General features: G+C 32.2%; 1 protein-coding gene across 1 annotated transcript in view; it reads right to left on the bottom strand.

The window, feature by feature from the left end:
• LOC119840851 (zinc finger protein ush) overlaps nucleotides 1-22,225 on the bottom strand; it is a 169,078-nt gene extending 146,853 nt beyond the window's left edge. Inside the window, exon 1 of the mRNA XM_038367637.1 lies at nucleotides 22,079-22,225. Within this exon, the coding sequence (XP_038223565.1) occupies nucleotides 22,079-22,118 (40 nt within the window). The 5' untranslated portion in view covers nucleotides 22,119-22,225. The remainder of the gene's footprint in view (nucleotides 1-22,078) is intronic.
• Between the last annotated feature and the right edge of the window lie 3,987 nt (nucleotides 22,226-26,212).

The raw sequence follows: 26,212 nt of genomic DNA, 5'->3' as shown, positions 1-26,212 counted from the left end.
CTCTATTTATTAAAAAAAAAGCATTTTTTTACGATCTAACCATACATACATACAGACAGACGCGGGAAGCGACGTTCTTTTATAATATGTAGTGCAGTACTATGATACAACGAGTATTTCCCATAAAAAGAGACTATCAAAACAACAAAACAAATTATTAACCAATTTAATAAGCACAACTATGCATCTCCAGAACCCTAGTTTCGGTAGTAACAACGTATATTACAGTTGTAATTAAACTGAAAACAACGTGTAGTCGTTATCTTATCTCTGGATCAGCCATTAACGGGGTATACAAAAACATACACACATTATAGATCAAATAAAACTACGTTATGTAAATCCGTTTACACACGAGCCGCGCGTTCGTGTAGCGATTTATTTTGTATTATTTACTTCTAAAATAAATTGGATGTTCGTCCGTCAATCACGCTGAAACTGCTGAACGGATTTTGATGAAATTTGGTATACAGACAGGGTATGAGCTGACTTGGGTGATAGGATACTTTTTATTCCAATTAAATGCTCCTTTGCGATAAAACAGGAATAGATAGTCACTAAATCATTTGTATATGTCCTAATTCCATGCAGGCAAAGCCGCGGGTGGAAGTTAGTATTTTCTAGTAATATTCAGAATTTCATCAGTAGGAAAATCATACATACATACATACATGGGTTAAAATAGCCTTCTTCAATAAGTGGACTATTTAGAACAAAATTAATTCGATTTGAACCTAATTAAGTTTACATACCTATTTATGACACCTTATTTATGTTTGATGACACACTATTAAGCTACCGTGTTTCCTACGGTGTGTGGAGGAGCCGATGGCTCATATCCTTTTCCTTACCCTACCTCCTCCTTTTCAGTCAGCAATCAATTTACAGAGACAGACGTAAGACACTTGAAATGTCACATAACAAACAATATTGTTATTATCCAATAACATAACATTCCAAATACACAAAAAAATTCTCAAATATACATACATATCTAGTCTAAATATATATTTCTCTACATCATCAAGCCCTTACCGCTTTTCCTCGATATTAAATATAACTCCACAACCTTATTAGCAGTGTGTTCTCTATTATCTTTCAATCTAAAGCGTTCACTACAATCGCGCCATCTCAGTCACCGTGGCCATACACGGCCTGTCAAAACAAATGACTGTCCCTGACAATATCTCAAAAAAACACCTAAGCACAAACAACTTTCTACCCTCTGGCTTGAAGATAAGGACAAAATTCGACTGAACGAACGTTATTGGTGCGGTGTCAAAATCACAATAAAACTTCTCAAGTAGTCGGAATTAGTTGTGGTGTGGGTACACATGCAGTAGCATTTATAAAGCATTGTCTACATTTTTATTAATAGGTTGTTCTATGTTTTCGATGCTTAATGTCAATTGTGTTAATATTATATTGATTATTACTTTTATAAAACAAAATAAAAATATATTTCGATGAATATTTAATTCGTGTTTGGATATATTTATATTTTGAACAAATTTAAGGAAATTTTAAAAATATGTTTATTAACTTTCCATCTTGTCTATCCGCACCATTACAAATGGAACGCCATTTCAAATTTGACGAGGTGTCAGTAACTGGCCGCAAACGAATAGATTAAAAAATCGATACAAAATAAATCGATACAATCGATTCACGAGAATCGAGTGCTGTTAACAATTGACGCCTATACGTATTTATGCTTGAGATGAAATGGATCGGGCCGGAGGTCGGAGAGATGCGATTAACGAATTTTGCACCTTAACGTAGAGCGTTAAAGTTTATTATTGCCTATCAGGACATAATATACTAAGCTAGATCGGACAGCTGATTATACCTAGCTTTAACAGTGTACTAAATAATGCTAGACTTAAAATATTACTGTTTTCTATAACACCAGTTATAATGTACTGAGTATGCGTTAAGTGCTTAACCAAGTTTCGAAAAGGGTTCCTGAGCAAAGTCCGTGAGATAATTATGTTTTGTTAGGCTTTATATTCGCTTAGTATTCCTAGGTCACTTGGTTTAAAGCCATCGTAAATTTTCTAATTGGTTAATGGTGAGGTAAGTTCTACATACATAATTAGGGATATATCATACATAACATTTTGATTTATTTATTAATTGTAGGTACACTAACCGACTTCAAAAAGGGAGGAGGCTTAACTGTATTATTATTGAGTTTGTTTGTTTGGTGAATTCAGAACCTTCTGACTGAGAGAACAGAATTTGGTGATCCTTTTTTATTGAAAGCTTGCTTCTTAAGCGATTCTATTAAAATTTGGTCAAAAATATATATTTAATGCTTCATAAATTTGTTTATTGTACTAAATATAATTTTGAAGACTTTCCATGGGTGAATTCTCTGGTCCCCGTGTTGGGTATGGGACATATGAATATACATATAATATGTATGTTTACCGAATTATTCTTTTTCTTTCCAAACTTGTTCGGTGATTATTCAAAATTTTTCTCTATTTACCTTCTCATTTTATTCAACTTTTATGATTGTCTTTGTTTGAATATTGTGACGTCATCATTCGAATTTTTGTGACGTCACATTGCTCATTATCCCCATAATATATACACGAAATTCTCTCGTCACAGTGCTCGTTGCAATACTCCTCCGATACGGCTGAACCGTTTGTCATGAAATTTTGTGCGCAGATCGTATAGGCCGAGGAGTTTGTTTTCATACCCTCAAATGATAAGTGTTAGGCAGATCAGAGTCTGCCGGGTCAGCTAGTTACTTTTATATATTAAATATAGATAATCTTTCCCTATAGCTAAGGTTCATGAACGATAATAATATGGTGTAAAAGCGATATCCGACTTCCTACTAATATTATAAATGCGAAAGTTTGTAAGGATTTGTGTGTGTTTGTTGCTCTTTCACGCAAAAACTAAAGAACCGATTGCAATGAAATTTGGTACGTAGACAGCTGGATAACTGGAATAACATATAGGCAACTTTTTATCCCGATATTCCTACGGGATACGGACTTACGCGGGTGAAACCGCGTGGCGCAGCTAGTAACATACAATGTTAATAACACTAGCTTTGCCCGCAGGTAAGCAGCACCATAGCTGCTTATCCATTAATTACGATATATCAATCAAAAGCACACTTAACCGACTTTCCCAAAGTGTTGGTAACAGTAAAAAATCGCTGCAACAAATCTTCGTTACACGTAATAGATTCATTAGGTGAGCCAAAGTTTCCCATTGTTATATCCGATGTAGGGGCGCGATAGGTAAAAACAAATAGCTTTAATTAAGTTCGGAACCCGTTAACGATCGACGATCTTTTCGACAAATTGGTACGGTCAGCAGCGCAACGTCTCCCTCCTTTTATATTCCTTTCCTTTATGTTATAAGTACACAGTATCCAGGGCTGTATTCATTCATTCTAAAGGCTTTTAAATATTATAGATATGTTATATCATTTTATTTGGGTCACCCCTGTTGCTCAGATCTTTAAAAAAAGATATTTAAAAAAAAATCGATTGGCAGAAAAATGTATGGAAAAAGGACATGATGGATATGGAATGTACTTTTTGTTTGTTACCTAATAAATTTCAACTGGGTGAACTGATTTTGATGATTCTTTGTTTATTCGGTGTGAATATTCGAATTCGGTCTAGTTCTGACAATTTGAAAAATAATTAAAAATAACGTGTGATAATTGCTAATACATTCATGCGTAATTAATTAATAATACCTCAATATCTAAATAAATATATAATATAATACCTCAATATGAGTTTGATGAGATTCAAACATAGTCTCTACGTAATCAAACATACTAACTCAACTAGGAGGACATTCAAATGTTGATAAGGTTTTCCCCAAAGTTTATTTCTATGAAATAACAATAATTGTTTTCGGTTTGTCCTACAATTGACACCATTACTGATAAATCAAAAGGAAAACTCATGAAATATTCTATCTTTGTTATTAAATTAATGATAATATAAAGAAATAATTCAGCGTATGCGGTATATATTAAATTTAAATATCATATTAAAATATCATTATAATTTAATTTCCTTATTGGTAAAAATCATAAACTTATTAATTAATTTAATCTGGAAAATATATAGCAATTAAGTATTATTAAAAAAAACATAATATTAATGTATTTTTTTTATCATGACTGGAGGTAAACTTTTTCTGCGCACGGTACACGCGGAAGACATATAGTTGGAATTATTTTTTCGATTACCCTCCCATTGTTTAATGAATAAAGTATTAGCAGTGATAGCTCAGGTAATGCATTATTTAATCAACATTTTAGTCTTTGTTTTATTATATTTTTCTTTCTATTGTAGAGTATTACCATGAAGCTCTCAACTAATTGATGAAATAATTTAAAAATCCCTACTTATTTTTTAAATGCGAATGTAACTCTATCTGTCTGTCTGTTTACGATAAACCACTGAATAGATTTGAATGAAATTGGTACATCGATATGTTAATATCCGAGAAAGAAGAGAGGATTTTATCCCCAAAATCAACCAAAATTAATCTGAAAGATGTCATATTAATAAAAGCCCCTGTTGTATCATTCATATGTCAATTTTGACTTCGTATGATAAAAAAAGATTTTACAATCTACGGTTACATTATAAATAACTATATGCGCCCCGCGGTTTCACCCGCCTAAGTCTGTATCGTAGGAATATCGAGATAAAAATGCCTGTGTTATTTATATTGTCCAGCTGTCTACGTACCAAATTTCATTGCAATCCGTTGAGCAGTTTTTGCGTGAAAGAGCAACAAACCCACACACACATCCTTACAAACTTTCGCATTTATAATGTTACTAGCTGCACCCGGCAAACGCTGTTCTGCCTTACTCTTATCATTTAGGGCTATGAAAAATAGATGTTGGCCGATTCTCATAGATACCGGATAATCACAAAAAAATTCATCAAAATCGGTCAAGCCGTTTCGGAGGAGTATGGCAACGAAAACTGTGACACGAGAATTTTATATATTAGAGATAGTAGGAAGTAGGATAACCGTTTTTATAATATTTCGATAACCAATCCATATTTATTATGGAGTTATCGTCTAGTGGGACCTAATAGCCCAAGCACTCAAATAGTAATATAAAACATAATTTTAGTCGTCACGAGATCTAAATGTAGCTATGCTCTTTGTTCAGCTCATCTGTGAGTGATAACGCGATAACTCGCTGATAACGCTTAATGGTGCATGATTAGATAACGTAATGAATCTCCGCTTTTAACTATCTGCTATTGATAGTGGCATCTGTTTTTATTTAACTGTGGCATTGTTCTATTTTCGAATTGACTTTTTGAAAATCGAATTTGGCTCGCGCTGGCTGGATGGAAACCATAGTGTTCCAATTTTAAAACTATTTTGTGTAATAATGATCATTTGTATAGACTAATACGTTTATGGAAAACGTATTTAAAAAATTATTTTACTGATTTAACTTCAACTACCGAGAATATTTTACAATATATGCATCTAAATCATCATCATCATCATCATCATCATCATCAGCCCATATATGTTCCCACTGCTGGGACACAGGCCTCCTATGAGGGTTCAGGCCATAATCCATCACGCTGGCCAAGTGCGGGTTGGCAGATGTCACATGTCGTCGAACTTTTAATTCTTGGACATGCCGGTTTCCTCACGATGTTTTCCTTCACCGTTTAAGCAGTGGTGATGTTATCCACATGCGCAGATAAATTGAAAAATAAATTTATTTCCTGCACGCTCGCCCGGTCTCGAACCCCGACTTATGGATTTTGAAGTCCGAGGTTCTCACCACTGAGCCATCACTGCTTTTCATGCATATGCATCTAAATATTTGTAAGTTATTGGTCTATTTTAACCTGATATCTGACTGTTGATAATAAAAAAAATAAAAAACAGAACATCCACAGGTTATAAACAATGTACCAAGGAACATTGCCATGTAAGAAGTTAGTACAGAATATAACTACAATGTAACTAATGTATAAGATACGATAGCTCAGTTTACCAAACATTACCACTATGATAAGGCACGTCTGAGCTTTTGTAACTCGATTATGTTCAGCTATCGTTTTTATTTAAATTGCAATTTGTATGTACTTAGTATATTAATACATACCTATGTTTAATATGTATTGCCAAGTATGGTACAATGGAGAAAATGTCTTCATTTGTAGAGTTAATCGTGTAATTCAAATGTATTTCTTTTTAAAAAATCGTGTGAACAGAAAAACTATGTATTGCATACGAAGTGATTTATGAAATAGGTTTTCTATACATTTTATTATATACATGTATATCCTTATAAATATAAAATTGACCTGATTTTAGAGAGCAACTTCAGTATCTTGCCAGTTAAAATCTGCTTTCCAAAAAGATGGTTAAATATAAATTGCATGTATTAATATTAATGTTTGGTATTTTATTTTCACAGTACAAAGGCAGTTCTGAAGGAATTCTAGTGGAATGAGTAACTATTTGAGTTTGAAACTTAGTAGCCTAGGAAAAGATACTTGTCTACAAAATAACATGAGATATCCATTCTCATTTCAACTGCAAAGAGCGAATAAACTAAATAATATAATGCAGATGACTGAAAGACTGCGCGAAATCCGTTAATGGTACAAAATGAATCAATTAATTACTCACTGATTTGTCCTGTTTAATTTATTCCAATAGGCTTACTTTCAATGCGTATTTATTTTATCTATATTAATACTAGCTGCGCCCCGAAATGTCACCCGCGAAAGTCATATCCTGTAGGAATATCGGGTTGCCTATATGTTATTCCAGTTGTCCAGCTGTCTACTTACCAAATTTCATTGCAATCGGTTCAGTAGTTTTTGGGTGACAGAGCATCAAACACACACACATTCTTGCGAACTTTCGCATTTATAATATTAGTAGGATAATTAAGAGGTAAAATTGTTAATTTATGAGTTTGTGATGTTGTAGGTAATCTCTGGCACTACTGAGCCGATTACAAAAATTCTTTCACTGTTTAATTGGTATATTGTGCATTAATTGTATTTTGCTACTAGCGATCCGCCCAGGCTTCGCCCGTGGTACATATGCATACATAGCCTATGACACTCAAGGATCGTACATTATTATAAGAATTAGAGAAGAACATAATTGAATTGAAAAATTTTTGAAATCGGTGCAGTAGCTCCTGAGATTATAACGTTCAAAAACTCTTCAACTATTATTATTAATACCTTATTATCTACCTTATATATTTTATATAAATTTTATGTATAGACCTTATTATCAAACAAAACCTACATTTGATTTTTAGTTTTATAGCATTGAAATGTTTTATAAATGAGAATTTTGCCATTGAAACTGTAGCAATTTTCAAATATTTTCTATTCTTTTAAAATTTCTCAAAACCTACATTTACTAATAAAGTTAACAACATGAGTCATACAAAAACTATTTCGAGCCAAACCGTAAGCATAAACTCAAGATTCCAATAACCTATAAACACGGCCACTTGTAAAATTAAAACGAGCCACAAATTTTAAACATTACTGTCGATCAGATTATCACACTATCACGGTTCAAAAGTTATCAAACGCTATTGAGAAACTTTGTTAAAACAGGTTCCAATTATTATATGATAACGTATCGCTTCGTAATCAGCAATTTCATCACACAAGTGTGATCTTACGTAAATACAGTAATGGACATTCGAGAACCATCCAGCTCGTGTAGAATTTTATTGTGCATTCATTAGGATTAATTGGTTGGTGACCACGTGGGTTTGTTAATTGGTTATGGTTAATTTCAATCGTGTCCGAGCTATCATATATGATACAATTTGTGGAGGTGGGACGTATGTCTGGTAATCTGCCGTTTATATGACCATGTTCAAGTTATTTATTCAACTAAATTTTTAGAAACACTTCAATCAATGTCCAAAAACAACTTTATATATTTTTTGGCTATATTACTCCATTAGGTGTTCGCCCCGCCTTCGCCCTTGGTACATACCTAGCCTATATCAGTCAGTGAAGTTACAGCTTTCGTATGGAGAAAGAATTTTTGGTCGATCCAATAGTTTTTGTGTGAATACATTACACACATACATAAACACAAAATTTTCCTCAATAATATTAGTGTAGATATCTCTGTGGGGTTTTAACCAATTGACGTAACTGTTTTTGAGTTTGATAGGAAATTTGGCATTTGGTATAGTTTTTGAATAGTATTTGGTGTGACCTTAGGTTTGCTAGAATATTTCTAGCTTCTAAATACGTTATTGTTCTTCCACAGCTTACTTTTAGCGTTATGGGTGTCAATGCCGATTACATTTATGTGCAATATAATTTGTATATTTTATTTATGATATAAATAAATAATATGTAATAATAGAAAAAAATATTTGGTATAAATTCCGAAAGTACATACAATTACATGGTTATGATTATTTAATGGAAACTCTTTATAGTAGACTGTCAAAATACTAAGAGTAGTTTAAAACGGAAACTATAAAGGTTTATTTATAACAAGGCATGTTAAAGTTAGAAGTAATAGAGATATTGTTAATTCCCATATTATATAGACTATAAAAAACGCTTTAAATATAAAAATAATTCAATAATTTCCCGTCAACACAAGCGAGATTCAAACCTAAGCAATTAACATCTAATCATCATGAGTATGTTAACATTATGGAAATATTAACAAAACAAAATATACATTTAGGTATATTGGCAGTAACTTCTCAAATTTCGTCCCCCACAAAAAGCCCCCAAATCCCCACAAAAAACACTTTCTCCCACACGTAAATCGACGAATCGTTTAAAAACTATTAACATTTATTTAAACAATTACACAAACATGAGATAATCATCGACACATGCGTCCATCACGCCGCTGCCCCCCCCTCGCCGCGGCCCCCCGCCCCCCACACCTCTATTATAAAAATCCCTTATCGTCAGCATCCGCTAAGCTATCGCTTCGATAAGAGATCCCATGTCAATGGTCGGTATTCGTGTTAGATTATTATTTCAATACGCAATTATTAGCACGGCTGTGTATTTGGTTATAGCTCCATCTAGTGGATTTTTTGTTCAGAAATAGATTATAGAAGCAGGTTTTGGATGTGCGTACAGGTTCTCGATTAGACTGTTGTTTGGTTTGGTACGCAGTAACTCCGTGGTTTTTTTCATTGAGGTGATTAATTTTGATTTTCATAAAAAAAATTTGAAATTTATCCCATTTTAAAATTTTGAGTGTTCCTCAGGAACGTCTGTGATCTTTTTTGTAGAATTGTCATTGTTATGCAATATTTTGTTTAGACAAAAGTATTATTGTTTTTCAAATTGCTTATTCATGAATTGCATTTATGGTTAATGTTCGAATACAACGATTTTAAGTTTTTGTAGTTATACAAAGTAAATATATCAGAAAAGATGCTTATAAATTATTTTAACCGTTAGCAAATCAGGGTAAAACTACGTTTATATAGAAATGAATATCAGATTCATAGATGGACAAGCTATATCTAGACTTTTTTCGTACAATAAACAAAATGGAATATAAATATTATGCGTTATCAATGATCACGTAATATGTGATATATTTGTAACGTTATCACAAAAACGGTAGCTAAAATCGATAGAAATCGATGTATCGATGTGACAACCATCGAGTGAACACGATAATAAATCGATTACACATAGATAAAGTATATTTGCTCATTATTTGATAAGTGTTTGTTGCATGTAATCGTATTGTAATATAATCGTGTTTTTCTGATACACAAATTTAATAATTTCAAAAGATTAAAATACAAACTCTATGCAATACATTGTCCCTTTATATTATGATAATTAATAAAAAAAAATGTAAAGCATTAAAAGATTATAGAAAAAAAAAAAGAAATCGCGCGCCAAAATTGACAATTGTCAGAGAGTAAAAACTATTACCGTCGCACAGATATAAGCAACGATTTATAACATTTCGTTGCATGTTTCATTTTTCATATCAGATGGGGCTAAGCCAGACATTGCCAATTAGAATATCACATTGGTTCGATGGCAAAAGATAGTCTGATTTATTTATTAGTGAGTTGATAAAAGCGACGTTATCGCACATGTGTGGGTGGATTTATATGTGGGCAGACATATTTGGGTATGCTTCACGCAATTATCACGTTGAATTGGCCGCCATTTTTTAATTGAATTACTTTATTTTATTCCTCCTGTTTTTTTCAACAAGATCCTTTGGCAATGGTCCGGATAAGGCACAAATGTTCTAAAATTACATCCTACTATCATACTAGTCCTACTACCCTACTAATATTATAAATGTGAAAGTTTGTAAGGATGTGTGTGTGTTTGTTGCTCTTTCACGCAAAAACTACTGAACCGATTGCAATGAAATGAACAACTGGAATAATATATAGACATCTTTTTATCCCGATATTTCTACGGGGTACGGACTTACGCGGGTGAAACCGCGGGGCCTAGCTAGTATACCATATTTTATCGTAGAACCGAGGTGTGCTGGGCTAGTATCCCAGTGGGGCCTTACAAATGTCTCGATCTGGCAGGACACTGAAAGCTGACCACCTAGACAAGTGTCTATAAAGAAAAAGCGATCAGTGAAACAGATGTATATCATCTGTCCCATACCCCATGACACGGGACACAAATACAGAATAAAAAATTAAGCTGTGACGATAATACTTACATAAAAATCGGTATTAAATTGATGTTTCAATGAAAACATTTAAAGCCATAAACTAGATAGAGGAAAACGCTATCTTACGAAACATAATCTACAAACGATAAAGTTTTTTATCGACTATATCTTAAATAATCGATCACTTACTATCAAAAAATTAATCCACTAATTTTGGAAACGGATTAAGAGAGTATTAGAAATATCCAGCCATCATACATATTAATCATAGAGTATATATTGAATAGAATAAGTAATGTATAAATAATTTTAATATTACTACTAAAGTCATTTGATCACGCTTTTATTAACTTCCCCTGTATATATGAAACCACTCTATAAGACTCGATTTTGACCCACTTCAAATGGACGAATTTATTTCAAACTTTGTACACTTATAAATAGATGACAATACAATAATTTTATTAGTTTATCTTATTATTCTGATTAGTATCGGCACGATTAAATAATGTCCAAGAGCAAGTGAGACAATTTCGTTGATTCTTCTATACTTTTAGTTCTTTAAACCATTTTTTATTCAAATATGGTATATAGTACGTGATCCCCGAGTGCTATATGTACCACAGGCAAAGTCGGGGCGTAAGAACAGTAAATGATATTTAAAAAATAGAAAATAGACCATAATAGGTACTATATTTGCAATGAACAATAATTAACACAAGTCAACTTATAATAAACGAGTGATTTACACTAAATACGTGGTTGCCTGGAAAAGATCACTTCTAAGTGATAAGGCCGCCAAACAAATTGTACGCTTTAGTATAGTCAGTATTATTATTATCTTTAAGTTTCGTTCTATGTACAATCTTGTTGAAGAGTTAAATAAATAAATAAATAAATAAATATGGATGATAATTGGTTTTAATTAAATTACAGACAAAAGACACATAAAAAAAAAATATGCAAGGCTGTTTTCGCATCTATACATTATAATATATAGCGAGAGGTTGTTTATTTGTTGGAGCAGAATAACCTCAGAAAAAAGTACACCGATTTTGATGAAATTTTGTACAGATCTAGTTTGAGACCCGAGACTGTACAAAGGACTGTTTTATCCTGAAAATATCACGGCGGAGAAATCCCCGGAAATGTCTTTTCCTTAGGCTCCGAACGAAGACGCGGGCTTACAGTTAGTTGTAGCTAAAAAACAAGCATTCACCTTTTTTAAATAAGCAAAAAATCACAAAATACACCTTTGTACAAAATTTAAAACAACTCAGATAACAATCTACAATTTTATTGCACAAATTCAGCCGTTCCGTACCTACATATATTAAACGATCACACGATAATCAATGTTTATCTGATCAAGAACGTCCACCGATTTAATCCCAGTAGATAAAACTTATCGTCCTTATCACATAGATTTGTATCAATCCCTGTAAACGTTGCAAGGGAAAATAGAATATACGACAAGCGAATCTTCTGTGCCGTTAAGGTCAATTTCGGGTGCGTGGTAACAATGCAATGGTACCGTTTTGCGTCGCACGTTATGTAACTCTTAATTCAATATTGACGATAATCTTAGTTTAAATAATTGGAAAGTTTTTACCCCAATACAACCCTTATTGTCAACGGACTAGACACGATATTCGTATATGAGAAATTAATAATGAAATCCTAAGTAGCACTAAAATGTTGCACAGTTAATGAGAACATAAAACAAATTTTCTTCATAAAATTAACGTTAAATTAAAAAGAGTAGAGTAGAAACTCTATGGTTTTCTTTTGTTTAATTTTCATTATGATGCAATTTGATATAACACGACAGTCTGATCTATTATTGATTTATTGCTTAAAAATAACATAAATTTAACAATTATCTTCAATTCCTTCATATCTGTGTTTTTATGAGATAACAACACAAGATTCATCAATACAAATTAATATTTGTTATGAATAACTCATTTTATTAAATATCCGTAAAAAATCAAATACTCAACTTATACTAATTGTAATTATTTTGACAGATCTTAAACTCGCTTTTAATAGCTTCACTTGTATGTATGTATACGATTCTTTGGGCCCACTTCGAACAGATAGATTTAATCGAATCTTTGCACACTTATCAAGGATCAGTGACAATACAATAAGTTCCTTACGTATACTCTGTGTAAGAGCGAGTGAGACAATTTAGAAAATTCTTTCAATTAAGTATTTTTTTTATACTTTTAAACTACATATTATATTATATACTAGCTGGGCCTCGATTTCACCCGTGGCCCATATATAAGCCTATATCACTCAGTGTAATTGCAACTTTCTAATGGTTAAAGAATTTTTTAAATCGGTCCAGCCGTTCACGAGTTACGGCAGAACCAAGGGAAATCTTTTGCTATACAAATAGACCAACACTAACACAATATTCCAATAATGACAAAAACTGTATTGCAAATTGTGATTTTTGGGCCAATTTTAACTCTCAAAATCAACAACGCCGCAGCGCGTGTCTCCGTGGGAAAGTGGGGTGGGCGACATTGTGGTCAAAAAGACCCCTGGCGAATAAGGGGTTAAATAGCTTTATTGTTTGTTAAATTAGATATCTATGAGACATGTGACGCAGAACACTTTTGAATGAATTAATGAAAAAGCCTTTATTGTACATCATATAGGATACATTTAAAACGTGAATATATATCAGAAAACAATGCACATGCGGCTTTATCGATCTCTACCAGGCAACCCAAAAAGAGATTAATTAAAACGTCGATTAACTAAGAACATTGTTTAATAATGTTCCTATAAAAAAGTTCACGGACGTTTCTGCGGCAAGGTGCTACTCCAGATCTAAAATGGAACTAAATTACAATAATTTCCTATCAAAGACAAATATAATCATATCAATTGGTTAAAAACCCGCGGTGTCATTAACCAAACAAAAAATGTAGTCGAATTTGAACCTTCGTTTTTGGGAACGTCACAAAGCAAATTGTATATAATTGTTTTCAGAATAGGATTCAAAATGGTCTATTATAGAAACGTCTAAATTATCGTTCAATTAACAAAATTTATGATTGCTTATTTTGATAACCATTGTAACAAATAATTCATGTATGAGGAAGATAGTAAAATAAAAATTTACTACGTGCAAATTGGACATCTGTTTGCCAAACATTTATTTATTAAACACTTTATTCCACTAGTATACAAATAAACCTTAAAAATAAAGGCCTTACAACTAGACCAGCACAGAAGGCGACCTTATCACCAAAGAGTGATCTCTTCCAGGCAACCCACTGGGTAAAGAAATAGTAAAAAACAGGAGGTATGTATTAAGTACATTTATTTCAATAGCAGTAATCAACATTTTAGTAAATATTATTATTTAAATGTTGTTTGTGAATTTCTAAACACGGTTCTTAAAAATACATGTAATGAAAAACATTTGAAATCGCAATCACGCGCAGTTATTGCAAAAAGTGTTTAAAAGCGAATCAGATAAGATTGCTTATCGCTTGTTCCAGTAACAATATTACATGTTAACGATATATATTGCAGAATAACATGCTGTAATTGATGACTAAATGGTTCCTTGCTTTTATCTTTTTATCACGCCGTAAAAATCAAATTCTTTCTGACTGTTTATTACAATGACGTCGTTGCTGCCATTAAATATATAAATTTCGTATTGTAATTCAGTAAAAACCAATGTTTCTTCTATCAAATAATAGCAGTTCGCTTCGTCCGTGGTTTATATATAGCCATGTCACTCAGTGATTTTGCAGCTTTGTAAAGGTGAAAGAATTTTTTAAAATCGGTCCAGTAGTTTTTGAGTTTATCCATTACAAACACACAAAAATACAAATTCTTCCTCTTTATAATATTAGTTTATAAATTTATAGATAAATCTCGATATTTCGAAGACTATAATCAGTTTCACACTAGCACACTTTGTTATAGTGTGCTATTCTAAACTCTTTGTAACTCGAAACTATGATACTACTGAATCATTATATGCTTATCAATTATCAACGAGTATCCTGCTGATAATGCTGTTGGGTATGAAATCCATGGTAATATATGTATGTATGTTCCCACATCCTACTTCCTACTAATATTGTAGATGCGAAAGTTTGTAAGGATGTGTGTCCGTTTGTTGCTCTTTCACGCAAAAACTGCTCAACCGATTGCATTGATATTTGGTACGTAAACAGCTGGACAACTGGAATAACCCATAGGCAACTTTTTATCCCGATATTCCTACGCTATTCCTACTCCTACTAGCTACGCCCCGCGGTTTCATCCCCGTATGTCTGTATCCCGTGGGAATATCGGGATAACAAGTTGCCATTATGTTATTCCAGTTGTCCAATTATTTACTATTATATTTATTATTGTATATTAATTTATTATTTATTAATTAAGTTTTTGCGTGAAAGTGTAACAAACATACACACATCATCACAAACTTTCGCATTTATAATATTAGTAGGAACTCTTTACAAATGAAATACTGTTTCAATTAAGTATTAAAAAAAAATAACAAAAATACAACATGTTCTGCTTGTTTATGAACAAAAAAGGGCAGAGCTGTTGTTTTTCGATCTCTGTAATCTATGGTATACAGATGACATTTACTAAAGTCATCTAAATAAAAAACTTACATTTCACGTACACAATATAATGAAGTATTTCTTTTATCAGCCACCAAACAAGGTTGCATTTATTTTGAGATGCATCCCGTCGATTTTATCAACGATATATTCATTAGGTTGGCTGTTAACATTTAATCATATACAGGGTGTTTAAAAACATCAACGTTCTAAAAAATATATAAAAATGATAGGACAATACGTGATAAAATCAGAAATATGCCAAACTGAATTTTTACGTAATATCTAACATAATTATAGTATATATAACTTTAATAATGTTTCACGGTTTCAAGTTATTTTGTATTGTAATATGTAAAAGCAGACGTTTATGATAGTATTATATTATTTATTCCTAATTATAATAGTTATTGCTTTTAAACAGGTAATTTTATCAGAATTATTCAAAATAATTATGAAACCATTTTAAATTTTCAATTGATATTCAATGGTTACCGATAACATGTATAAGGTCTCATTTTGTTTGATTGCTATAAAACTATATCAAACTTAAATAATAATTATATATTTACTTACTTAAATAATTATTTTTAACAATGAATTAAACCTTCAAATTGTCAAACTAGAACTAGAGCAAATATATATGGGACCACATGTTGGGACCGGTTTTGAAATAAAAAAATTAAATCTTAAAAATCGGTTCACCCAGAAAATTATTATAACAAGCACAAAAAATACAATCTAATTGATAATCCTCATTCTTTCGAAGTGGGTTAAGAAAACAGCATTTGCTCCAGCTATTTATCAAAAACAACACATAAAAGACGAACTTTTAGCACAGTTACAAGTGTTAGAGTCCATCACATTTGTTGCTCAGATAGTGTAGCTGAAGTTACTTGCACGCGTCTACATGGTCGGCCGATAGCGGGGTCCCAAACTGTGTTTAATGACTCACACGCGAGATTTGCTTGCACATATATATATGAGTTTATTTAAGGCACAATATAATGTCCCAGCTACTATTGATGTGATAGTATCTGTCTGTTCTTCACGCCTAAACCACTTAACCCTTTTGGATGAAATTTGATAAAGAAATAGTTTGAGATTTGAGAAATGATACAGCATAGTTTCATCAAGGAATTCCCACGGGAAAGAGTTGTATGCGGGAAAAACCATTTTACTCTCTATTTTACTTTCGACTAGGGATGTTTTTAACTATAAAAGTCTAAATATTAGATTTAGACCTTTATAGTTTAAAAAAAACAGTCGTTACTATTGTAATTAAATCAAGTATTTCCTCCTATAGAAATTGCAGTCTTGTGTATCCAATAGGAACTATTATACATTGAAATATTGAAGTCAATATGAGATATACAATACTGGACTAACATGAACTTTAAGGCATTTTGATTTAAGAAGTGACCGTTCGAACAAAACTCATAAAAGGTATTTTTTTTTAAGTCGGTCGATCATATCTAGCGTTGTGTCATCCTAGCTCCGAACCGTGGACAATAAATAATTTGCACACGCAAATCGATAGCTCGTTTATTTATCTGCCACTGTACAAGATAAGGCCAAACAAAATGGTTGACACCGGCTGCACAAGCGCTCACGGCGGCCGAGTCAAAGGGTTATTGTGAGGGCGTCCGCGAAGGTTCGCGACAGGGCCGCTATTGTGACCATTCCAAATGGTTTCCTGCCTATTTTGTACCGTTTATGGGGTTTAATTATTGCTTGATCGATATCTGTGATTAAGTTTCAATTGTACTATATAGCTACTAGCTATCCGCCCGCATCTTCGCCCGCGAAGCCAATGGATTTTAAACATTCTTTCGCCATTGGATATGTGCTTGATCTAAAATACGTGCGTGTTGTTTTTAGAGTTGAGAATGCTTTAACGCATTCGGGGAAGGTTCTGGGCTATGTCGGACTCCCACCGCAATGATGGACTCCCGTAACTATGTTCCGTTGAGCCACTTTAGAGAGGGAACTTCACAGGTACCCATCACCTTGTATGTGATCCCTGAGTGTTAAAGGCTTTATACACCACGACGCCAATACTATTAATTAACAATAACAGCTACAATTATGGCCTACGTCTATCTATGGGTTACCTTTTAATGCGCTCTAGTACTAAAAATCTATTTAAGCGTTAAGTATATATTATTTAAGTATATATTATCTATGGCAGAATTTAAAAATTTTAAAAATGTGTACAGAGCTGAATATAGAAACCAATGCTCCCTTTTATATGTCTGTAGTATAATGACATTATTGGAATAAATACTAAACTCGTTGTAAACACTTAAATATGATAATGAATACCGTAAATTAAGTGGTTAGTGACCCTTAACTTTTAGAGCAGATTTCGTTACGCACTAAGAAAAAATTATACATGAATATTTTATCACAATAATGTATCTCTAATCTCTATTATTTATGGTCTAGTTAAACTATAAGTTTTAGTGATTTCGCTACCAGATGGCGCTGATATAAATATCATAATAGGTTCTAACTTTACAGGCGACTTAGCCCACGTAGGCATAGAATATTCCCATGGATATAATATGTTGCATCGCTGTTAAAAGTAGTGTATTTATAGCCGTCTCGTTTATTCGTGAAGTGAAGACTAACAAACACATTTTCTTATAATAAATTGACTGTTCGCCCGTAGTACATATATAGCCTATGTGACCCAGTGAAGTTGCAGCTTTCCAACAGTGAAAGAATTTTTAAAATCGGTCAAGCGGTTTTTGAGTGAACAAAGAAAAGAAAGGTTCCTCTTTTTTATATATCCAAGTGTAAAAGGACTTAAGTAAGAATGTTATAATCATAGTATTTTCTTGTGTTTGGTTTCACGCGAGTATTATACATTTAGAAATTAAAAACTTTTCAACGGATTTTAAACGCGATTTATTCATTATATTATTAACCCGACGTCTTGAACACTTTACAGCGAGCGTGGTCAGTCAGTCAGTCTCCCCGTGACCACGCTCGCTGTAAAGTGTTCGAAACGTCGGGTTAATAATATAATGAATAAATCGCGTTTAAAATCCGTTGAAAAGTTTTTAATTTCTAAATGTTATAATCACTCACACATACAAACCAATGTAGCTATTACCCACACGCTGCGGTAATCCCATCCCGATATGCTGGTTGTTTCCACGATGTTATAATTACATATCACAACAGCACTGATAAATAAACAATCAAAGAATACTTTTAAAGATAAGCGTATGTTGACCTCAGCCGCACTTTGAGTCGGTCGTGCAAACAAAAATGCTTCTATAAAAATATAATCGACAGGTTGTGTTGATTCATAGCATATGATACATACTCGTGGTACGTGATTCATTATGAATTATCCAAGCGAATTGTTTCTTTTTAAAGGACTTAGAAAAAGCTCTCAGGTCGACAAACATGGAGATCTTCGTTTTTTACTTTGGGTTTTTTTTAATTTGAAAGCTGACATTTCCCATGTCCTATTTAAATTTAGTTCTTACAATTTGAAAGCGATATACTTCGCAGTGTAGTTTTTTGTTGAAAATAATTATTTGTTTATGTATTTATGTGCTCTCTATGCTTTCTAAATTGAGCTTGTTCAAGAAGCAAATATTTAATGCCTCAAGCCAATTATATTAAATTTAAATATTTTTAGTTGTATATTAAATTTTTACCTTTATTTTTAATGCTGGTAAAGCTGTGCCTGCCTATAATTTAGATATATATGTACTAATGTGTTGATGTATATTTAAATAGTTTTAACAAGAAATTATGCATCTAGTTGGTAAGCTTTTCTTTAAATAAATAAATAAATAAATGTATGATTTTTTAAGCTTTATTCGAGTAATGTATTAAAGTAATGTGTTCACCTAAAATAATAAATTTTGATACTTTTTAGAATCCAACAGAGTTCTAAAAATTTCTAACCTCACTGCCTATGTAAGAAATGTTACAAAAACTAATTTCTTTCGTCAACATTTCAATTGGAACTATGTAGTACACATAGTATAAATAACGACAATTTTATATCAAAGACCTAATTAATATAAAAAAGGATAATCAATTTTAGTTACGTATGTATGTATTAGGTTGTTTTTTTATAACTTCTTTTTAAAGTTCAAAACTTATGAAATGTGGTTGTATGCTTGTAATATTGTTCTTGATTACTACTCATATTCAATTATTTATTTTAATCATTTGATTGCGCCACAAAAAATTAAAATATAAGTTTTTATAAAAACTAATAAATACGTTATACAGAAAGCTATATGTATAATTGAATATTATGTAATTAGTTCACCATAACACGATGCACAGGTTTTTATTACTTAAAACAATTTTAATGTTTTTCACGTTAAATGCTTGTACATCCTAATTCCTGAATCACAACATTATCACTATATTATATACACTTGAATAATAGAGCTCAACATAATATTACAATGTAGCGTTGAATTATTTGATATTTGTAATGTAGAGTCGATAGCAGAGTATAATGAAGAGTTTAGGTCTTTTACCCACAACTAAATTTTCTATTTTGTTATGCGCTAAGGGCTCTCCAGACATGTAATGAAAATTTCTGTACAACCATGATGCGCCCCATTACTTATGGAACTCTTACCGCCTCATAGCAACATTCAGAACCTTTCCTTACTGTAATATTCAGGGCTAAATTCATAACGTCTATCATGTCTATCTAATACGCTTCTCTAGCTAAACTCTAACACCGATTTGATTGGAATTTAAAAAAAAATGTTGACGCCCCAGGCATTTGTATCTGTCCTCTAAAGTCCAGCGTAGTTTATGTTCTATTGAAAATTTTACTTACTAGAAATGAATAACTTAGTTAAATTACTATAGGATATGAGAGTTTATATCCCCATGAGAGTTTTATCCGCGGATAAATTTTATGATGAATTAACAATAAATAATAGAAATTCATGACGTCATATGCAATATTGTACAAGTCATTCGTGTCAAGTCGAACATAAGTGAATCACATTGGAATATTAATGTCAATGACCATTAATTATTTATCTTGAGGCAAATTTTGTATTTTCAATCAACTTATACATAATTTATTGTATATAATAACTTTGAAATGTCCGAATATGTTTTTGTAATTTTAGACCACAGCCTTATTATTTATACTCTGACATATTTAAGCGATATTTGGCTAAAGGCGCTAAATAATTTTACGACTCAAAGACAGCACAGTCGAAGGACACACAAAAATATAATTTTAGGCAACGAGTGCATTCAAAAATCATTTTTTTTGATGTTCATTCGTCACAGTTTTTTAACGTTAGAATGAACAAAATGGTGGTACATCAATATGGTCTTAAAGCGGTATAATCCGTACGGTATATATACTCTGTATGTAAATTTAATCAAAACTAGCTCACTTCCCGCAGCTTCGTGCGTGTTTTCAAAAGAAACTCATCGAAATAAAACGTTTCCCATGTCACTATGTCACTATCGAGCGCGCTGTCTACTGACACAAAATTATAATATCATAGCATCGCTCCGTTGCGACGTGAAATAGAGACAAACCAACAAACACACTTTCGCCTTTACAATATGAAAATAAAAATTGATAAAAATGCGTAATATTTAATGATTTCCACAGGTACCTTCGCTATTGAATAACAATTAATATTTGCGTTTCAGTTAAATATAAGAATTTTCGAATTATCTGGAAGCCTTCCTAAAACGAAGCGTTTCCTATTCCTCACCCTTCCCAATCCTTCCAAGTCCTTTATTCTGTAGTAAATGTATTCACTATTCCATTTCTCAAACCTTGCATACCTACTTATCAAATTGAAATAATTAACCTCTTTTTTCATAGTCAGCTATAAGTAAGAACACATTTTTAAATATAACAAAATATTTTGACTTACATATTAAGAGGTCAACCCCGTTCTAAAAAGTGATATCATTAGAACGTCATATTTAAAAATTATCAAATTTTAATTTAATTTATGTCATATCAACTTTCAACCAGTAAACAAATAGTTGTGTTTGATTTAACTCGATTATATCGTGAATAAATTACGTTTAAAGTATGTTAAAAATTCATGAAAATAATTTTTGATCTATTTAAGTTTAAATAATAGTCCCATTCTGAGCATATGGGACAGTCTTAAGACCAATAATCCCATTCGAATCCCATATGGGGTTGTCAATTTCAGTAGACCAGCTGTAATGTGAGATAACGACTTAAAAATCTTGACTCAATAAAAAACATAGATAAGTCTATTTTAACTAAAACGGCCTCTGTAATTCGATGTTACATTTAAAACACATACTTAAATAGAATTTAATATCGATTGCATAAAATACTCATAGTACTTAACAACATCTAATATATATTTTATCGTATTTGAATATTAATTAATGCTAGAATCCCGTTTACTATCAATAAGCAATTAAATATATATGCGTTTGTTATTTAAATATTAACATTAACAATGAAGTATTAAAAAGAAAATCTTACATAAATTTAATGTAATTAATCAGTTGGTTTCCAATATAAAAGAAATAAAATTATAGGTAACGTAAAGCTATAAATAATACCTAATTCAACAGCGGACTTTATATAAATATCTACATTGGTATTTCTTATTTCTACAGATCATAAGTAAACAACAAAAAAATAGAAATATTCGAGTTAAAAACGACATATCAACTTTGAACTAAAAAGTTTACTTCGGACTAAGTTTTCGAAGTGTTTTCAAGACTACATAAATTGATGGGAAAATAATATTAAAAAAAAAACTTACGTTTCAACGGTTTAGGATTGCTCTGCTTCCTTCGAGACATGACCTAGCATGCTCCTCTAGGCACCACCATGTCACACTGCACTTATATTCACGATAATATCCAACAACTTGGTTTGATTCAACACACGTCCGCTCGGATCGGCGGTCGGAGGCATACTAGAGGCGTAGTTTATAATAAGGTGCCAATTCGCGGAAAGGCGAGGGCTGGATTTGGCCCCGCCTACCGTTCCCTCTTGAGAGATAGTCGCGTTTTCGAAAATTGTGCATCTTTGGAAATTTTCGAAAATGAAAATGGAATGCATTTCAAATTTGAATTCGAAATTTAAACGTATGGATTACAAGCTCATGCCATTAAACAGATACAACAAAAAATACATCAATTCTTTAAATATGAGGTAAGTATTAAATAAGGATCCATCCTTGGTGGTAAAAACTCTTTTTAAAACTTTATAGGGTACGATCAATTGCTATTAAAATGATATAGAATTATCATAGACTTTTAGAATGAATCTGAAATTTTTATTTAAAAATGTTTGTTCTAATTCTATTAAAAATATTATTTGATGTAATTTTTGTCCTGTTGTAGGCAATTTTAAAGTGTTGGCTGATTTTAAATAAAATGTTCCTCAGATATTTCTCCCGGTATGAATAGTTTTTGTTACCAAAGCAACTGGTATAATTCCAACACTCTTACATAATTGCTTCCTATTTTTTTAGATTTCGTACTTGAAACCCGATATGAATTTAACAAAAATAAATCTTTAAATTGCATAAAGTCTCATATATAAAGAAATAAAGGCATCAGATATTAATTTATACTAAAATTTTCTCAAAAGCAGTTTATTGTATTTACCGACTTTCCCAAAAACGAAGGAGGTCCTTAATTTATCTGTACTTTTTGTTACGGAATAACTCCATGGGTTGTTGTCATTTAGTACCATTTTAGACTGCAGTGGAACCCCCCCCTCCCAAATACACCGGTGCCCGTTTTGTTGAAAAAAATTATAAAATTTTTGAAATCCTTCCCAAGTCGCGACAAATCTTCAAAATAATATTTGCTTAGTTTTTTATGTCATAGTCGGCAATGGAGCTGACTAGACAGGTTTTAATTTCAATAAATAAAAAAAATATATTGAAAATCGCCCAAACCCACTTCAACGCCCCCCAAATTTTTCTGGACCTCTTACCGCCCTCTCTTAAGCCTTCAGCGGCCACTAGGGAACGCTGTTGCCCACATTGAGACTGTTCTAAACAATACTTTATATGATACAAGTTGCGCCCCGCGGTTTCACCCGCGTAAATCAGTATCCCGTAGGAATATCGTGATAAAAAGTTGCCTATATGTTATTCCAGTTGTCCAGCTGTTATAATTTCATTGCACTGATTGCAATGAAATTTGGTACATAACAGTTCAGTAGGTTTTGCGTGAAAGAGTAAAAAACATACACACATTGTCACAAACTTTCGCATTAATAACATTAGAAGGATTTTATAACAATATTTTTTCTTGATTCTACTAAAAAATTCGAATAGTTATAAACGTATTTCTGTATATAAAGTTAAAAAAACGCTTAAAAATGTTATTTACAATTTGGGTATATTTTACACATTTTAAATCTATGACGGCAACAACACTGCCCTGCTGCTTCCGTACTTTATTGACATATGTATTTTACCTTAAATCAAATTATACGCAATAACAATTCATGATTTCACCTTGGAAACTGCTAATATGTGAATTAGCCTCCAGCCTCAGAAGCAGGTCCTTTAATTTTTTTTATTATTATAGTGGGGAAATCTTGCATAGATACCCACGGCCCCCGGGGATGGAGCCGTGGGTTATGTCGGATTCTTACCGATCAAAACCCCACTGTGTTCCGTTGAGCCGCTTAAGTGAAGAGGCCACGGGAGCTGGTTAAAATTCATCTGCGATCCCCTCAGCAATACACTTACTTTCTTTAGTTCTTACTCTTCTTTACTTCGATGGAAACCAGATCACCACGTTGACACACTACGACAATACGGTATCATTATTTTAAACAAAAACTATCAGAACTATACCAAATGTTCGTGGGACCACAAGTGGGAAGGCATCAGCTGTTGAATAACGAAATAATCTTCAAAATCGGTTTACCCGGTAAAAAGCTATGAGGTAACAAACACATTAAAGACAGTCTTATTGAGGACCTCCTTTGCAAGTCGATTTAAAATTTCAGGCGAATGCGTTGATGTATTTTAGAAAGAAATAAAGGAAATACGTTTATTTATACCAGTTAAGAAAAAATATTATAATGAAGATTTTATAATAAGAAAGGACAGAAATATAACTAAAATATAAAATGGATATCCACATTGGGATATGAGTTTCTTAGACGTGCTTGGACTCCACTGATCTTCAGTGGACATCACTTTGTCCTCTTCATAGTGGCAGCATTTATACGAAAAGAAAAAATAAATACAATAATCTTTCTTTTTAAATAAAAATTAATCGCCAAATGTGTTGGTAAATGTTAAACTCAACAACTGCTCGGCCGATTCAGCAACCCTTTTTTAACTTTTCTGTGAAGGTACAAGGATGGTTCTTATGAAGACAAAGAAAAAGTACCTAGTACGGGTGAAGCCGAAGTGGATCGTATAACATAAACTAGTATAACGTAATATAAATACAATCAGCACACATAATTGAATAAAATCATAATAATGAAATAAAAATATGATATATAACTACAGCATCAATACCATACAATGCTTGGTGTCTAAATCAGGTACCATATATTTTACTGCCCCAAAACAACAAAGTAAAGCTACCAATTATGAAGGTTAAATCTATTTAAATCCATTCTCATAACTTCCCATGTTGTATCTGATATCCAGTTTGTGATAGCAGATAAAACATGGTTTTCTTTTCAACATATCGTTTCCTTTTCCTCATCCTTCTGAGTCCATTATTTCTATTAATCCTTTCTTGGTACAAATAAATAAATGTTTGAATGTTAACTTGGGATAAGGTAACCCTCAAAAGGGGGCGACGTATAGCGTATTCGAAGAGACTGCGAATGTTCATGGGCAGTAGTGATCGCTTACCATCAGGCGAAACACCAGCTCACCTGCTTGCTATGAAGTTGTACTTTAAAAGACGTCAATGAGAATCAGAGTTGAAGGAGCTTCCTCTACCAGCTGCAACATATTTACATTATACTTGAGGATCATTTTGACATTTCACTCAGACGGTGCGGGTGTTAAGCCATTAACAGGTATGTTAAAACTACCGTCGAATGTGTACGATGGTTATAGTAAGGTTTTAGTGGGTATGCCTTTAGGCGAATCCCACATACCACTTCACGCAGTAAAACTGTAGCGTGGAATGCATAAACACAATTGCAGACCTTGAATAACTAACATATTGACATGATTGTATGATCTTTGTTGTCTGTTAACTGTTACCTTCTTTTATCTAAATTACATATTTCCTAAAGTAATAAAAGCCTATGTGATATAAGGGTTTGATATTTTTTTCGGATTATTCAAGATTATTCAATAACAAGTTAAGTATAGGGGATGACTATTTGTGAGACTCTTCGCAAAATTAGAACGGGTTTGTTACAAAAATGAATAGTAAAATTAGTACACTTCTGTGTTAGTAACAGCGGTTTACGTGTGAGCGTAGAACCGAGGAGTCCTGGGTTCGATTCCCGGTGGGGACGCACAATAAAAATAAAATATAGTTTTAAAAAACTAAAAAACACGCTTTTCAAGCACATCAAACTAAAAACTATAAAATAATTTTTAATATAAGCTGAAAACAATAATGAACGAAAAATACTAATATTGTTGTGAATAATTTTTAATATAAACTGAAAATAATAATGAATGAAAAATACTAGTATTGTTGTGAAAAAAGCGTGGGGCGCTTTGTGCCATATTTTTCGTGTACTCGATTGGAGTTATATATCTATCATACAAATAATTTTTAATATATGCTGAAAATATAAGTAATGGCGTTAGTGACATGCGTAACGTCAGCTCTCGAGTATTTTACAATTTAAAATTAATAAAAGTGCAAAAACAATTAAAAAAGTGGATTTAAATTATCAAATAACCAATAAATAAGTGCGGTAAATGTGATCTACATCA

The sequence above is a fragment of the Zerene cesonia genome, chromosome 1 (genome assembly GCF_012273895.1).
Source record: "Zerene cesonia ecotype Mississippi chromosome 1, Zerene_cesonia_1.1, whole genome shotgun sequence".
Taxonomy (NCBI): Eukaryota; Metazoa; Arthropoda; class Insecta; order Lepidoptera; family Pieridae; genus Zerene; species Zerene cesonia.
Note: the sequence above shows the minus strand (reverse complement) of the source record. Positions and strands in the feature narration are given on the sequence as shown.